General features: G+C 38.6%; 2 protein-coding genes across 3 annotated transcripts in view; one reads left to right on the forward strand and one right to left on the reverse strand.

The window, feature by feature from the left end:
* LOC137981963 (neural cell adhesion molecule 2-like) overlaps positions 1-12,910 on the reverse strand; it is a 38,464-nt gene extending 25,554 nt beyond the window's left edge. Inside the window, exons 1-2 of the mRNA XM_068828988.1 lie at positions 12,829-12,910; positions 3,003-3,365 (exon numbers count right to left, since the gene is read on the reverse strand). Coding sequence (XP_068685089.1) covers positions 3,003-3,365; positions 12,829-12,880 — 415 coding nt within the window. The 5' untranslated portion in view covers positions 12,881-12,910. The remainder of the gene's footprint in view (positions 1-3,002; positions 3,366-12,828) is intronic.
* Positions 12,911-14,682: 1,772 nt separating this feature from the next.
* Positions 14,683-17,500, forward strand: part of LOC137982410 (uncharacterized) — an 8,295-nt gene continuing 5,477 nt past the window's right edge. For both annotated transcript variants that reach the window (XM_068829528.1, XM_068829529.1), the window contains exons 1-2: positions 14,683-14,804; positions 14,901-14,967. Coding sequence is in view for 1 of the 2 variants with exons in the window: in XM_068829529.1 (XP_068685630.1) it covers positions 14,963-14,967 (5 nt within the window). In the remaining variant the exon portion in view is untranslated. The remainder of the gene's footprint in view (positions 14,805-14,900; positions 14,968-17,500) is intronic.

The following is a 17,500-nucleotide window of genomic DNA, read 5'->3' on the forward strand; positions in this document are numbered from 1 at the left end:
AGTAGACATCTTCGCGCAAATTGTCGTTGTTATATTTTTTCCTTTTACTGTACACAGCTTGCTTAGTGTGTGGTGTATTTTTTTACGATAGTGTATGTTCTGCAGAAGCAACTTGAACTGGTAACGAAATCTTTTTTCTTGTGTGACCGTTCATAATCGTCGCTCATATCAAAGGTCTTATTGGTCACAAAAAATCTAGTTTTTAGCTTGACCGCTTTTTTTGGGAATCTGCTGTGGGAATATAACATTTACGTACCTTTTTGAAACTTACTTTGTGAGGTGAAGATTAATTATTTATTTTTAAAATGCCTTGTCAAACGAATACGGAATGCGAGATCAAAATATAAAGAAACCCCTACCCCAAAGTCTCTGGGAGACAGCAAAGAGAGACCCTGGGAACGAGGTTGCAAGAGAGTTTGATTCCCATGACATGTTTCACACTGGAAACTATTTTGCGATTTTGTGCATGGCATTAATTTTATCTAAGTAAATTATTGTATATTCCAATTAAAGTTAAGGCCGTTCAAAAATTACAGCTGCACTTTCAATAAAATTGTAACCTGCGATCAGGCCAATTTTTAGCCTCGCCCATATGTTCTCTTACGTCGTCGCTCGCTAAAATTAGGCCTGACCAAACGTCTCAAAAGAATTCCGAACTCGCAATATGATTGGCTGTTAAAACGACGGAAGTGAAAACGCCATCGTGATTGCGCGCAGCTCTTGCGAAGTCCTCGAGGCTGATCCGCCATTGGCGTACTAAGAACGGTGCAACTTGATATTATTTGGATATGCCGTTTGGAACATCTCAAAAGTTGTCCAGAATCGGGTTTGAATCTCTGAAAAGAGTGAAATTAGCGATTCCGTTGTCGAGCTCTGTGGCCGTGTGGTTGAAAGTACTTAGGCACTCACTTCCCTGATGTTTTGGAAGCTAAATAGCTAGTTCTTTCAAATGGCGATGAAAGCCATACATATTGGTTTCCTGGATAAGACAAAGGACGTATATATCAACAGGAGAAGATGCTGAAAAAATCGCAAGTTACATGAATGCATTTCTTGAATAACTGTACATCAAAACGGCTTTATTTATTACTGTACATGACATGGTTTGTACAATTTGGAGTCAGTTGAGTTGATTTAAAACTCGCATTCGAGAAACCTTGCCTTCATGGGCAAACACGTTAAAATAATACCGTATTTCTCTTTTTGTTTCTTTAAAAATCTATTGAGAAACTGTCCAACGAAAAAATGCTAGGTTATCTCAGTTACAAATTAAAATGCCAAGCTTACAAGATTGCATAATCAGTGAAGTTCGGAGGAAGAATTACACCGCCCTTTGCCGCAATATATTCGTCGAGAGGTACAGAAAGTAACATTCACCATGCCTTAAACGTGTTTTTTTTTTCTCAAGTTAAAGCCAAAGGCAGCTTACGAATTCGTTCATTATTCCTCCGGAACACGGTAAATAGCTCTGGTCAAAACAAAATAGCGTGCATCTGCCGTCTACGCGTTTATTTTGTAATGGAAGTCAATCTGATTGGCCGATGAAGGACATGTCAATCAATCAAAAAAAGTGGGCGGAAGGAATTTCGAAGATGAATTTGGTCAGGCTCTGTTTTTTCTTTTCGCTAACTCTACAGTTAAGTACCTACCACGCGAAACTAAAATAGATCCTGATCGCAGGTTAAGAATATTGCAAAACAAATTGACATTTTCATTGTTGTTCTAAATACAAAGTGTGCAAGGGTTTTTACATTTCTCTTAGATAACTTGAGTTGCAGTGCTTTGAAAAAAATAAAATAAAAAAATAATAATAATTTAAAAAAAAACTACAACTACTATTAGGTTCCAAACATGGCAATCTAATACAAATCTGCAAACTATGTATTCTATTGATTGTCTGGTTGGCACTTAGCGATAGCTACTACCAGTATGTGTATATTTCATTCGCTTTTTCTACATACCTCTTACTAACCGAGTTTTCTCGGTCCGTACTGTAAGTCATGATGTCAAACATTCCCATCGATCGTTTGCTTGTTACAGTTAAAACTTTTGATTCTTAATTGATTAATTAGGGGATACTAGGTAAAGGAAATTTCACTTTTGTGATTTGAAATGAGAGCTAAAGATTTACGTAGTATCTTGATGGATTACAACAGCAATCCGAAGATAGAACCTTATTCTAAGAACACGCAAACAAGGCTGAATTTCTCAAACACTGAAATAAGGACTCTGAGATTCTAAATTTCAATGTCAGATTCACGTACACTGCTAAGTGGAAAATACACGCAAGCCAGTGTAATGGCAATGGCAATTTTCATTTATGTCAAATTTATTACAAGCAGACTGAGTGTAATTAAGGCGCGTGAAATAGTTCATGTAAAATTTTACCCGCGCGTATCTTGGGCGTAAATCCGCCATCTTGCGCGCAATTCACGCGCTTGAAAGTGCTGCTATATCTATGGCCAGTACTGTAAGATACAAGAGGAGAACTTGAAAACAACAGGCCGACATTTTCAAGTTGGCATTCATTTTATTCTTGGCTATGCGTAACCAAAAACACTTAAGAATGGTTTTTGTGAGCTAAACTAGCCGTTTTAAAGACAATTTGGGCATTAATTCTTGTTTCCCATCGGCAAACAGGTCTCCTTTGCTTTCAAGGCTTTTACTAACAATCCATGACACTGCCCTTTCAAATAGAAAAATTGCACTGAAATGAACAGGGTGGTGTGTCTTTTAAATCAAGCTTAAAACTTTGGTCAATTGATGCTTAGTTAAAACAGATGTACATGTAGTTTTGAAATGCAAAGAAAAACAAGAATTGATTTCTTGGTCATAGTGGCACTTTAATGCGCTGTATTTGTAATTTTCAGATGTGATAGATAATAATTGATTAACACATTGAATTTAATTTCCTAGGTGTACTATGGTAATATTTTACAATTAAATTTCAAGAGTTGTTGCAATGTTACGGTACCAGTTTAAATTAGCATTACCATACTCACCCTGGACAAGTAACCAAACATGATCATTTTTCGGGTTGAAAGGTGGTAGTGGGATCATCTCACAGCAATAATATCCTGTATCATCTGTTTTAAGATCATGAATAGTAAAGATAACGAACCCATTGATACGACTTCCAGTTACTCGTCCGACATATGCTGCTGGAGGTATAGATGAGTGTGAGCCAGTCTTCTTAAGTGAAAATAAAATTTTACTATCATCAAGCACACTTGGATCATCTGCTTTTGCGAGTCCCCACTGAATCGTATCAACATCCCCAGTGAAACTCCAATTGAATTGCAAAGAAAAGCCAACAAATCCCCTAACAGCCTTTCCCTTATAAAGGGAAATGAACTCCACCCCACCTGAAAGAGAGATAAATGGAAATACTTAAATTGGACATCTGCATTTCAAATAAACAGTGTCTCTACTTTATGAGTTAGAACTTTATCAAACATTGATGATATTACCGGTATTCTTCAAGAAAGATTGTATTTTTGAACTTTGTTAAGACACCAGTCAAGAAAGTTCTATGGAAAATTTACAAGAATAACAGGAATTTGACAGCAGGATTAGGATAACAAATACAGAGATCCATGTACTGTTGATGTTGATAAGAAATTTATATTTTAAGTTCCACTATGATGGTGGGGGTCACGAAAGAGAGTGGCGATCCAGTTACATTTACTCTGCACAGAACAGTTCATAAATACTTGATGGGCGATCAGTATCCATTATATAATAAAAGGTGTTTATAAAAATATTGAAACTGACCTAGATAAAAAATTATTAAAAACTGATTTTCGACTGCAACTGCGGTCTTCATCAGAGTAACTAAAATATGCTGTTCGAGAGTAATATGCTAAAACTAAAATAAGAAGTTACTTTATCCCCTAGGGCTTCAATAATGTCTTATAGACAGAAGGGAATGGCTTCCGCTCGTTCACCGCATTTTTGTCTATTGTGGAGTGCCATGATTCCAAAAAGATTCCTTTGTGCAAATTATTGACATTCTTTTCTAGAATTTCCACATAGCCAGTGTCAATGTCATAGTCAGTGGTTTCGGCGTGATCTTTTATTACCGACTCTTTGTTATTATTAGTTTCTAGTTTATGCTCCCCGCCACGTAAATTCCATGATCTCTTTGTTTCCCCAATGTATGTGAAATCACACGATCGACATTTAACCTTGTACACAATGCCTGTTGTTTTCATTTCTTTTGGGCGATCTTTGGTTTCCTAAAATAATGGGCGAGTGTTTTTATAGGCTTGAAAGCAGTTTTTATGTTCGCTTTGTTAAGCACATTTCTGACTTGTTCTGAAACGCCCTTTACGTATGGCAAGGTAGCAAAAGCTTTTGGCCGCGTATCTGTATCCTGTATTTGGATTGCAGCCGGTGGTCTGGGGGCCCGACATTTCTCAATGAATTTATCTGTATAACCATTAATTTTTAAGTCATTAATGACTTGTTGTCGTTCTCGATCTTTCTCTGTATCATTGGATGGGATGGTTTCTGCGCGGTCTATCAGGCATTTAACAACCGCACGTTTGCTCTGGGCGGGGCTATGAGACGCGAAATCCAGGTACTTGTTGGTATGAGTTGCTTTGCGATGTACGCTAACAGTAATGTTTCCCGATCCTTCTACTGTGCTGCGTGTGTCAAGAAATGCGATGGTTTGGTGGTTTTGAGATGAGACTGATGGAAGTTCCACCGTAAACTGTATGTTTGGGTTGATCGAGTTGAGATGGTCGTGGAAAACTTGGATGTCTTTAGTCTTCAAACAAGCACTCGAATCATCCACGTATCGCTTCCACCACCGTGGTTTGACATTTGACGCGTTGAGAGCGATTTTTTCAACTTCTTGCATCACCAATTCTGCAATGGCGGCACTAACCGGTGATCCCATCGCACAGCCAAATACTTGATGATAATGTATGCCTTCGAACGTAAACGTCTAACTGTTCGTCAGTACAAACGTCAGCAAAAACATAAGCTGGCTTTGTGTTAGCCGTGTGTGCAATTCCCATTCATGAATCTTGCGTAACTTCGACAATATCCAGTGCTAGGTCTACTGGGATGGAAGTGAAAAGTGCAGTAACATCAAAAGACACGATCTGTTCGTCCGCCTCCATCGTTTGGTTGTTAACAAAATCCGCATATTCTTTAGCATTCTTAACACTGTACTCATTGTTGTTTTGCAAGAGTTTCAGAATAGAAGCCAGGTATTTGGATAATTCATAGGTCGGTGAGCCGATACAGCTGTTGATGGGACGTAGCGGGATCTTTATGACGGTGTCTTGCGGTAGTGTCAGATGATCGTCCGTCGGCTGGAGGTTAACTTTGTGCACTTTGAGTAGACCATACAAAACAGCAGGCGTCGATTCGGATGGCCTGAGTTTCCAGTATTCGCTCTCAGTCAGGCTCCCTTGCTTTTTGAACTCTAACAATTTCTTCTGGAGTTCGGTCTCAGCCCGTGAAGTTGGGTTACGTCTTTTATCTGTTATTGCCTTGTACGCGTTTCTGTCTCGAAGCATTTCGTTGATTTGATCTTGGTAATCAACCCTGTTCATAACGACGGTGCAATTGCCTTTGTCAGCTTTAATTACCAGAATTTCATCGTCGTTTCTCAGATCTTTTAAGGCTTGTTTTTCGTCCCGGGTCAGGTTTTGTTCTGTTGGCGGTTTTGCCTTTCTCAGCATACAAAATACTTCATTCCTGACTTCATCGTGCTGGTCTCGTTGGAGGTTCCTTATGGCTGATTCGACTGATGCCAGGATTTCCAAAGTTAGAATTTGCCTGGGCGTTATGGCGAAATTTAGACCTTTCCTCAGGACGGATATTTCGTTCTTGTTTAGTGCCCGATCAGAGATGTTTACCACCCATTTCTTTTTTATTTGCTCGTAGTTCCGCTTTTGATATTTTTGCAGTTTTTGTTCGTGCTTACGTTTCACGGTGTTCATGACAAATTCATCTCGCTTTGCGATTGCTTGGCGTAAAATGGAATAATGACTCTCACTAAGGGATGACTTGATTTTGTGATGAAGCCTCATTTGGTCTTTTGACAAAACGGTTAGTTTGTTGTGACATTCGCTAATCAGAAGACGCAAATATTTCCAACCAGTTTTGTTGGCGCTGTCCCACACTTTTGGATTATTAGTCGGCCGTCTGGATAGCAGGAACTTTGATAAGAAAATCCGGTCCTTGCTTTGGAGTAAGAAGCGCAAATGTAACTTCTGTCGAATTTGTTTTGGCGATTACGCTCTAGTGTTCTTGCTGCATTTAACTGTAAAAACTGCAAAAAAATCAAAAGCGGAACTACGAGCAAATAAAAAAGAAATGGGTGGTAAACATCTCTGATCGGGCACTAAACAAGAACGAAATATCCGTCCTGAGGAAAGGTCTAAATTTCGCCATAACGCCCAAGCAAATTCCAACTAAGGAAATCCTGGCATCAGTCGAATCAGCCATAAGCAACCTCCAACGAGACCAGCACGATGAAGTCAGGAATGAAGTATTTTGCATGCTGAGAAAGGCAAAACCGCCAACCGAACAAAACCTGACCCGGGACGAAAAACAAGCCTTAAAAGATCTGAGAAACGACGATGAAATTCTGGTGATTAAAGTTGACAAAGGCAATTGCACCGTCGTTATGAACAGCGTTGATTACCAAGACCAAATCAACGAAATGCTTCGAGACAGAAACACGTACAAGCAAATAACAATTAAAAGACGTAACCCAACTTCACGGGTTGAGACCGAACTCCAGAAGAAATTGTTAGAGTTCAAAAAGCAAGGGAGCCTGACTGAGAACGAATAGTGGAAACTCAGGCCATCCGAATCGACGCCTGCTGCATTGTATGGTCTACTCAAAGTGCACAAAGTTAACCTCCAGCCGACGGACGATCATCTGACGCTACCGCAAGACACCGTCATAAAGATCCCGCTACGTCCCATCAACAGCTGTATCGGCTCATCGACCTATGAATTATCCAAATACCTGGCTTCTATTCTGAAACTCTCGCAAAACAACAATGAGTACAGTGTTAAGAATGCTAAAGAATATGCGGATTTTGTTAACAACCAAACGATGGAGGCGGACGAACAGATCGTGTCTTTTGATGTTACTGCACTTTTCACTTCCATCCCAGTAGACCTAGCACTGGATATTGTCGAAGTTACGCAAGATTCATGAATGGGAATTGCACACACGACTAACACAAAGCCAGCTTATGTTTTTGCTGACGTTTGTACTGACGAACAGTTAGACGTTTACGTTCGAAGGCATACATTATCATCAAGTATTTGGCTGTGCGATGGGATCACCGGTTAGTGCCGCCATTGCAGAATTGGTGATGCAAGAAGTTGAAAAAATCGCTCTCAACGCGTCAAATGTCAAACCACGGTGGTGGAAGCGATACGTGGATGATTCGAGTGCTTGTTTGAAGACTAAAGACATCCAAGTTTTCCACGACCATCTCAACTCGATCAACCCAAACATACAGTTTACGGTGGAACTTCCATCAGTCTCATCTCAAAACCACCAAACCATCGCATTTCTTGACACACGCAGCACAGTAGAAGGATCGGGAAACATTACTGTTAGCGTACATCGCAAAGCAACTCATACCAACAAGTACCTGGATTTCGCGTCTCATAGCCCCGCCCAGAGCAAACGTGCGGTTGTTAAATGCCTGATAGACCGCGCAGAAACCATCCCATCCAATGATACAGAGAAAGATCGAGAACGACAACAAGTCATTAATGACTTAAAAATTAATGGTTATACAGATAAATTCATTGAGAAATGTCGGGCCCCCAGACCACCGGCTGCAATCCAAATACAGGATACAGATACGCGGCCAAAAACTTTTGCTACCTTGCCATACATAAAGGGCGTTTCAGAACAAGTCAGAAATGTGCTTAACAAAGCGAACATAAAAACTGCTTTTAAGGCATTGTGTACAAGGTTAAATGTCGATCGTGTGATTTCACATACATTGGGGAAAAAAGAGATCATGGAATTCACGTGGCGGGGAGCATTAACCAGGAACTAATAATAACAAAGAGTCGGTAATAAAAGATCACGCCGAAACCACTGACCATGACATTGACACTGGCTAAGTGGAAATTCTAGAAAAGAATGTCAATAATTGGCACAAAAGAATCTTTTTGGAATCATGGCACTCCACAATAGACAAAAATGCGGTGAACGAGCGGAAGCCATTCCATTCTGTCTATAAGACATTATTGAAGCCCTAGGGGATAAAGTAACTTCTTATTTTAGTTTTAGCATATTACTCTCGAACAGCATATTTTAGTTACTCTGATGAAGACCGCAGTTGCAGTCGAAAATTCAGTTTTTAATAATTTTTTATCTAGGTCAGTTTCAACGTTTTTATAAACACCTTTTATCATAGAACAGTTCATAATGTCCCACAGGGTTTCTATAGAAGTTTTGCGAGATCAAAGTTACAAACAGCCCATCAACAGCAACAATTAATGATTCAATACAATTATTATTGAAAGATTGATTGATTGATTGAGTGGTAACACAATACAATTCAATCGTTGCCAGAAAAACAAAACAAAACAAAAAACAAAGTATGTTAATATAAATACATGTATATGTTGGAGTTAAAAACTTTCAAACTACATTGTGGTTTGTTGATTTTGACTTTCCTTCGTTTCAGATGATGATAATATCTTTAAAACAAAGAACTGTCATATTAAAAAGATTGAAATAGTCACGAAGTAATTACAGTAACGCAGATTTATATTTGGGGATAACGTTTTTGTTGGTAGTATCGAAAACGAAGCACTCAAAACAAAGAACGAAGCACCCAAAAGATCGAAGAGGAAGCACTCTGAGTCGAAAACGAAGGTCTCACAACTCGAAAACGAAGCACCTAATTTTTCCCGTGAAAATTGATTTGACCAGAGCAATCCAAAGATTTGGGTTTAACAAAAGGCCCCTTAAACGCCATATTAAACAACCACAGAACAAAAACTTAGCCCATCTTGCCAGCACAATTCTGGCAGCTTCTGCGAGTCTCGGAGCAGAAATTCCGTAAAACAAAATTTAAAAAAGACAGAAAACCAAACAACTCCAAATAAAGACTAATCCCAAGTGACCAAAAACACAATGCTTTCCGGTACCTGCAGAATAAGCCACAACTCTGCTTTCAGCACATGAAGCCGGCAACTAACTTAAATGAATGCACTGAGACATTTCACCACAGTTAAATTTTTCGTGCATTCCAACCGATACTTTTTTTTTTTAGTGGGAAAAATCCATCGGCAAATTCAAAAAGGCTGAAACTAAGCGCAAGTGAATAAAACGAAAATAAATGGTAGTAGCCAAAACGCGGGGCCAAACTCCAATGTTCGCAAAAATTAGCTAATTCGATTTTAAAAACTATGATGCCCCTTAAAAGCTTTCGTAGTTTCCGTAGGTACGTTAATTTTTTGACTAATTTCCATTATAAATGAAGGGCAGATCCCGATCATTTAATGATAACAGTACGGTAGAATTACGACAAAAATTGAAACAAAAAAATTTTGAAAAAGACACCCTGACCCCTGACTGCACGTGTGCAAGTTAAACAAATGTATATTGTAACGACTGTACTCCCCTGGGGAAACGTTGCATACCAATCCCGCACAAAGTTGTCGCTGTGTTGTATTAAACGAGGGTAATGGAGGTGTAAATGGGAGCTGGGATTGACCTGATTTTTCGGTGGTGAAATAAGATTTGATCACTGGGAACTGGGATTTTGTTACAGGAAATGGCAGATAAAGAGTCCTTGGTGCAAATGGGATTTGCATTATAAGAGGTTATCAGGTATCAGTTCTGCTCAAAATTCTCCTGATATCAAATATCTCATGCGGTCTTCTTTCGTTCCTGGCCAATGCCGTGTGAGAATGAGGACCTTCTTGATGCTGATAGACTTGTTTTTGAACCTCAAAGCTCCCTATCTACAACATCCCTACTTCTAATACGGCTTCCCTAGGACGGATCGACTTCCCTAAACCCACTGCAACCAATGCAATCACTCGAAAAGAAGAATCTTGGATGGGGTATTGGGCAAGACGCCCCGATAAATGTCATTGTGTCAGGCACAGGAAATGGAACGTCCGAGGAGGATACTGCTGAGGATAATTTTGTTGATGAATTTAGTAATGATGATGCTGATGACAGTGACTCTGAAGGTGACGTAGAGAAACGGGAGACTGCACCATTCAGAATACTTTCACGTGCCAGGTGACAGCAGGTCTTTTTTGGCGGACACCTGGGTAAGCAATCACATGCAGCTACAAATTATACTTTGCACTGTCTATATTGCCGGCGTTCTCCAGTAATCTCATGTTTGTTTTGAGACTTATCATTAACTGCTTCTTACAAAATATGGATAAATTATATTTCCCGTATCATAGTTTCGAGTGGGATTTTAGTAGCTGGGACTGGGAGTTTGTCCTAATTTGGACTGCGAAATTTCCTTCCTCCTTCATGACCCTCTTAAATCTTATTACCGGTACTCATAGTCGAGATATGGAACCATCACGGTGTGAGTGTAGCTCGGAAATATTACTGGTGTTGTAAATAATTTACGAAAGTCGCAAACCACGAATGTTCCCATTGCAAAAGGATATAGTAAGAAACTGCCGAAAAACGAGCAAGTTTAAGAACTATCTGATGAAGAACAAAACGCTTCTTAAGTGATTATTTTACTCAACATTAAGAAATTTGGTTTTTGCCTCTGTTTAAAGCGATCTTCCAATATAATATAAGATGCTTCATTTTCGAGTTGTGAGTGCTTTGTTTTCGACCTGGGGTGGTTCCTTTTCGATCTTTTGGGTGCTTTGTGCTTCGCTCTTCGTTTTCGAGTGCTTCGTTTTCGATACTACTGCTCTCGTTGCCGTCACCTCCGTCGTTGCTAAGTTCTATAATTGACTGTAATTAATTAAGTGCCTTTTGTGTCATTGAGTGAACTAGAAAGTGAATTATTCTTTGCTTCGCTACGTAGTCACTTGTGATAAAGATCATGGAATCATAACCTAACTCATCTAGTGTTCAGACCATATCTTAACTCAGCCGTTATGGTACAAAAATCTTAATTAACCACGTATTGTCCGCTTTGCCCAACCGGGGCGACATCTATCTGAAGGAAAACAAGTTCTACAAATAACTGGAACTAAGCGCTGATGAGTCGGCCTCTACCTTAAAAATTTAAATAATATAGTTTACTTTCGTCTGTCTCGCGATGTAGTCACGTCTGAGAGCACTTGACGTCACGTTATTTTGAAACAGTTGCAACTGCGGATCCAACTGATCGAGAAAAATGTTCAATAAAAACTCCAAATCACGGCGTTTCTTTTCGAAAATCCATTTTATGGACAGCCACATAAAAAAAAGTTCACTCACCCACTATTCTCTACGGTTTCCTGAGTGATTTGATGGGTTTTTGGGAAGCTTTGATTTCCTGTTCAGATCCGACGCGTCGTCGCAATGTATTGTAAAATACTAATAATGTATAATATTTAACCATTATCCTGCAAAATCGCGCGGCATATCGCCTCTGCTACGTAGCCGACGAGGCCGTAGGCAGAGTTGGCTATGATCAGGTGATATTCCGCAAGATAGAGCAGGATAATGGTACGTTTACTGAAAAAAAAAAAGCTTTCATTTTTTTGCGCGTCACACAAAATGACTTATATCGCAAGATATCTGTTGAGTACGCAAGGCGAATATTGCGCGCTCTCTGACCATATTTTGACATTGTCACAATGTGTTGAATAATAATATATACATATTATATTTTTTATGACAACGCGTCGGATCTGAAGAAGAAAAGGAAAAGGAAAAGGAATTTTATTTAAGTGTCTAGTCGTTCCAGCGGTGGAGCACTAATTTGGGGTCACTGTAAACTGAAAGCAGGGTAAAACCGGTATTCACAGAGGAAAACCTCTCAGTGCAAAGTAGAGAACCAATAAATAAAATAACCCCACATATGACGCTGAGTCTGAGAATCGAACCCCGGGTCACATTGGTGGGAGAAGAATGCCCTCACCACTGCGCCATCCCTGCACTCCAAAAACCCATCAAGTAAGTGACTCAGGGCAATGCAGAAAATATTTGGTGAATGAACTCCATTTATGTGGCTGTCCATAAAATGGATTTTAAAAAAGAAACGTCAAGATTTGAAGCTTTCATGGAAGAATTTCCTCGATCAGTTGAATCAGGTGTTACAACTGTTTCTGTTTCTATTTTTGAAACTTTCAAAATAACGTGACGTCACGCTCTCCCGCATCCTTAGGGTTGTCTGCCTGTGGTGACGGACGCATACTTTAGTGTAAAATTAGCTGGTTGTATTTCTTTAAAAACCGTAGTAAAACGGTCTGTCTTATTAAACCGCAAACAGAAAAAGCGAAATACAACAGCAAGGAATGTAAATATTTCTAAAATCAGTGATAGTTTCATTCTGTCTAATAAAAGCAAACATTCACGCAAATTTGCGTATTACTGAAATTTGACACTTTTCGATCGCTCAACGAGACGCAAAATCAACACGCAAGTTCGGGCAGTATCTGCAAATTAATTAGTGATAGCAACTCACAAACTGGCAAATAAAGTGGCTGTTTTTTTCTGCTTATGTACTGCCATCGAGCGAATCATCTTTGGTTCGGGTGAATCGCCGTGTGGCGAACAGGCTTTCGAGTGAATCGACCATAAATCGGTCAAGGAGAGGGGTGTCAATGTTATGAACTTTACCCAAACAGGATGCAAACAACCATCGTCATTTTCATGAGTACATTGCTAAATGGTCCTACCTGCCACTTGAAAGACATAAAGAAGTATTAGGAAAACCCACTGCCTTGTCATCTTACTCGTAATCCCGGTTTCTCCAAAGAAATCGGAAGTTCCGTTATGCATTGAGGAAGTTGCTTGATGTATACGGCCTTGAGTGTCCTTTAATGTGCCAAGCCGTCAATACCAAAGTAAATTAAGAATCTATGGCATTCAGTCCTTCCTTTAAAGCAGTGTTGCAGCGAAATTGTCAAAATTTTTGCCTTCTTTTCAGAGCTACTTTTATTGTGGAATCATCTGAAAATCTGATAACGAACAAATTTTATATCCAGTCACATTTTTGTCATGAATAAGGAAAATGTTGAGTACTTGTCCTCATTAACCATTTTTTTGTCAGTTAATGTTTTGATGATACTATAGAAGAGTTGATCTACGTAGCATGTATATCAGAGGCTTCAACTGTTAAGTCTAAAATTATTTTGCAGTAACCGCCGTGGACATTTTTTTGACCTGTTTGTAACGAAATTGTGCTGAAAGAAGTTTGTTAATAGTTGCCTCTAATTAAGGTCACCCGTATGTTACAAGGGATTAAATATCGCTGCGTAGATATTTGCAAGTCGCGTGCAAAGTTTAAAATTTTAGATTGGATAAAACGGGATGAAACGTAATAAGACAAGAAGTTTATTTTAATGCGGGCATAAAAGTTAACTTTTACGTAACGTTTTCGTCGACGTCGCCGTCTTAGATCTAAAGACCCTAACGGTGTTTTGTTACGCAATCGAGAGAAAAGGCAGGGGAATGTCTACAAAACTTGCGTGACAAAACGATCGACTTACATGTAGATGGGACCGCTAGCAATCAAATTAAGTTATCACTTTACTTCAAAAAATCTCCCTCAAAAACAATATCATCAAATGACAGGTTTGATGATCTCATGAAGCGATGCGACATCCCATTGCACTTAAAATTATGGGGCCTGCATGCTTTTCGGTTAACTACATCCTAAAAAAAAGACAAATACATTTTCAAGTAAACTAATTTCGATATATTAAAGTTGAACTTCACGAAACGAACTTCGTATAGATGCTCTGAGGAAAATTTATTTGTTTTGTTTTTATTTCCCGAAGCATCAAGACGGTTGCCTTTTGTCAGAGTGAATTTTGATGTATTCGCAAGGCAACTACCCAAATTAAGAACATGCAGATAACTTAGGCAAAAAATATACCCAAGACCAAGTCGGCTTGTAAATGAGGCTCGTTGTCATAACCCTGCTTTTCAAGAAAATCCGACCAGCGGATTTGGGTGAGGTTATGGAATTTCAATTATGCAAGACTGTCCGAAAATTGCGCCTCCAGTAACAAATCTGCAAATTTTTGCGAAAATTACGAAAAATTGAAAGGACTTGCTCTCTTTCGGTTATCAAAATTTTGAGCCTGGATTTTTACCCAAAGGATGTTTACTTTGGGTGCAGGTTTTGGATTTTATGGTCTGCCATTACTTACGTTAAAACTGACCGATTGGACAACAGAGGGCATGGAAAAGTGGCCAACGTCAGTTACTCACTACTTTAAAATTTCAGCTTGTAAATGCAGCTTGTTATTTAAACATTATGCAAAACAAAAATTTGAAAGGCCGAAAGCCTTTCCTCCTCGAACCTAAGCACTCTCAAGATTTTTAAGGTACTAATCGCCGACCATTAAAGGGGTAGAATTATTGGGATTATCCCTTTACTTTGACCATAATTTGGTAATCAATTTCAATTGGATGTTACTAATTCCAGGAACGGGGAACGGGGAACGGGGAACGGGGAACGGGGAACGGGGAACCGGGCACCGGGAACGGGAGTCTGGGAACGAGTGTACAGCGGTAGCCCGCCTGAGAATTCAAAATGGCGGACGAAACGACGTTTTCAAACACTGATTTTATCGTTAGGTCGCGTTGACGACTAGCTTTTATTTTAATATTGCCTAGGCGAAGCCACGAAGCCCAGTATTCCATGGTGAGTATTTCAAGTCAACGTTTCTGCAATGGTTGCCTCCATTTGTTTTGACGATCCTCTTTTATTTTCCTTCCTGGAACCTGCATCTTCCGGCAGAGTTTAGTTACAACTTGGTGTTCGCATAAGCAGCGAGAAGGTAACAGCTTAGATCAACAGAAATGAGGTAGGAAACGTAATAAACAGCCTAGTTATTCAAATTACTACATGCAAATATCTGCTTACCTTAACCCAAAATAACATCAAGATTGATATCTTTGTATCGATGAATAAACTTGCATGTAAACAATAGAGAAATCAAACATTGACAGAACTTTTCGATAATATTTCAAGGCAATATTGGTCATCTTCCAAAGGCCCTCAAAAGAGCTATGAGGACATGCTAAAATATGAAAGATATATCTACCAACCAGGTTAAAATTGATTGTCTTTTATTGCAATAAATAGCATTTTTCTTCTCAGACAATGTTCTCCATTTCATAAAAAAAATAATTTTAAGCGACACAACTAACTGTTTAAAAAAAAGGAAAAAAACAAGTGTCATTTAAAACTCAACATATCAGTTAAACAAAACTCAACCTGTCAATATTTAAAGAAAAATTACAGAATGGAATAACATCAAGAAGATATCTTTGTATCGATGAATAAACTTGCATGTCTGAGCCCCTTGCTTTTTGTTATCTATGCATCCAAGCTATTCACGGTTGTTGGGGATCACCTTCCACACGCACACTGCTACGCTGCCGACATGCAAATCTACCTGAGCTTCAAGCCTAACAGTAGCACATCCCAGGAGGATGCAGTTCTTTTGATGGAATGTTGTATCGCGAAAATCAGGCGCTGGCTGATCCAGGACAGACTCCTTATTAATGATGATAAGACCGAGTTTATGATTATTGGAACTCGGTAGCAACTTTGTAAAATGCAGGCTATGAACATTAAAGTAGGTAGTTTAGAGATTAGACCTAGCTCGCCAGTCGAAATCTAGGTTGCTGTCTCAACCCCAACTTGCATATGTGTGACCACATAACAAACGTATGTAAGACAGCTTTTTACCACTTACACAATATTAGACGCATTAAGAAGTATCTATCGAGAGACAGCTTACTCCATCTGGTACACACATTCATCATGAGCAGATTAGACCACTGTAATGCTTTACTGTATGGCCTTCCCAAAGAACAAATAGCTAAGTTGCAACGGGTGCAAAATGCTGCCGCCAGAGTAATAATGGGAAGTATTCCCACATAACTCCGGTACTCTATGAGTTACACTGGCTACCAGTGCAAGCGCGCATTCAATTTAAGATTCTGCTATTAGCTTTCAAAGCCATTCATGGCTTCTATTAAATGCAAGCCCTCGTATAATCTTAGATCCAACTCAGGCATTCTGTTGAAGCCACCAAGTGGGAAGATGCTTGTAACCTTGGGTGGGCGTGCATTCCAGGCAGTGGCACTGCATTTGTGGAATGAGCTCCCATTACAATTACGTACTATTCAATCTGTTGATGTTTTCAAGAAGTCAATTAAGTCATTCCTTTTTAAACAATTTTTCCTTGATTAGTAGTTAAATATATGAATGTTATATTGCCATTTAGACTTGTAATCATCTTTTTAATCTTATTACTTTGAAGTTTTTAACTTATTATAAATATCCTAATTATTTTACTTGTTGATGTTATAGATCCTATTATGTAAAGCGCTATTGATCTTTTAATTGTAAACAGCGCTATATAAGCAATAATTTATTATTATTATTATCATTTCTTGTACAAGCAAATAATCTTTCTACCAAGGTTAGTAGTGTTGTCTTTCAGAACTACACACTATCAGTATTTCCAAATCATTCTGTACCTTCAATTCTGTTATTGGTAACAGCAGAGGAGATAGTGAACAGTATGTTTTTCTTAAACTAGATCTTTGAAACTCTAACAATAGAATTAAATGAATGAGGTAAACAAAACAAACTGTAATAGCTTAAATTCTGACTAACAGCAACATGAACGTTAAAAATTTAAAATTAAATATTTTGAATTAATAACAAAGTTGTTTCTTAAATCAAACCTTATCAATGCTGTAAGGGATATAACATATTACCCATGTTGTGAAAGTACATATAATCTGCTATCATCCCGGCAATTATGTTATGGAAATGGAGTTAATAATTTTTTTTTTTAATGATGCAAACAATCTCTTGCATTTTACTAATTCAAACACTTTCTCAATCAATACTTGAGATGCTACATGCTTTTGCAACAGACTCTGCAGAGTTTGAATTTCCTGTGTTTCTTTCTTAATTAAATTAAAACTTCAGCCGTACTCAACCTTCTCCTAAGTATTCTTTAGGTAATGGAATTGCTAAATGTGAAACATATGTGTACTTTCTTTACACTAACTGGAAAAAAAAACATGTAAATGTTGAAAAATGTTACTTTTCATATGCCATTAAAATAGCAGAAGTAAGTCAGTTTAGGTTCTCTAAAGTAAAACTATGTAAGACCTGTATTTTATACTTCACAATTGCCTACTTCCCTACATAGTTAGAGAAAATAAAACACATTTGTTATTTCTGCTGTTCTAGCATGTTGATGCGCAAAAGTATAAATGCCACATACATATTTAAAGATGCTTTAAATATGGGTTTCGACAAAACACTGACCCCCGGTTAACTGACCCCCTTACTGACCCCCCTACTGACCC

Source organism: Montipora foliosa, chromosome 13 (genome assembly GCF_036669935.1).
Source record: "Montipora foliosa isolate CH-2021 chromosome 13, ASM3666993v2, whole genome shotgun sequence".
In the NCBI taxonomy this organism is placed as follows: domain Eukaryota; kingdom Metazoa; phylum Cnidaria; class Anthozoa; order Scleractinia; family Acroporidae; genus Montipora; species Montipora foliosa.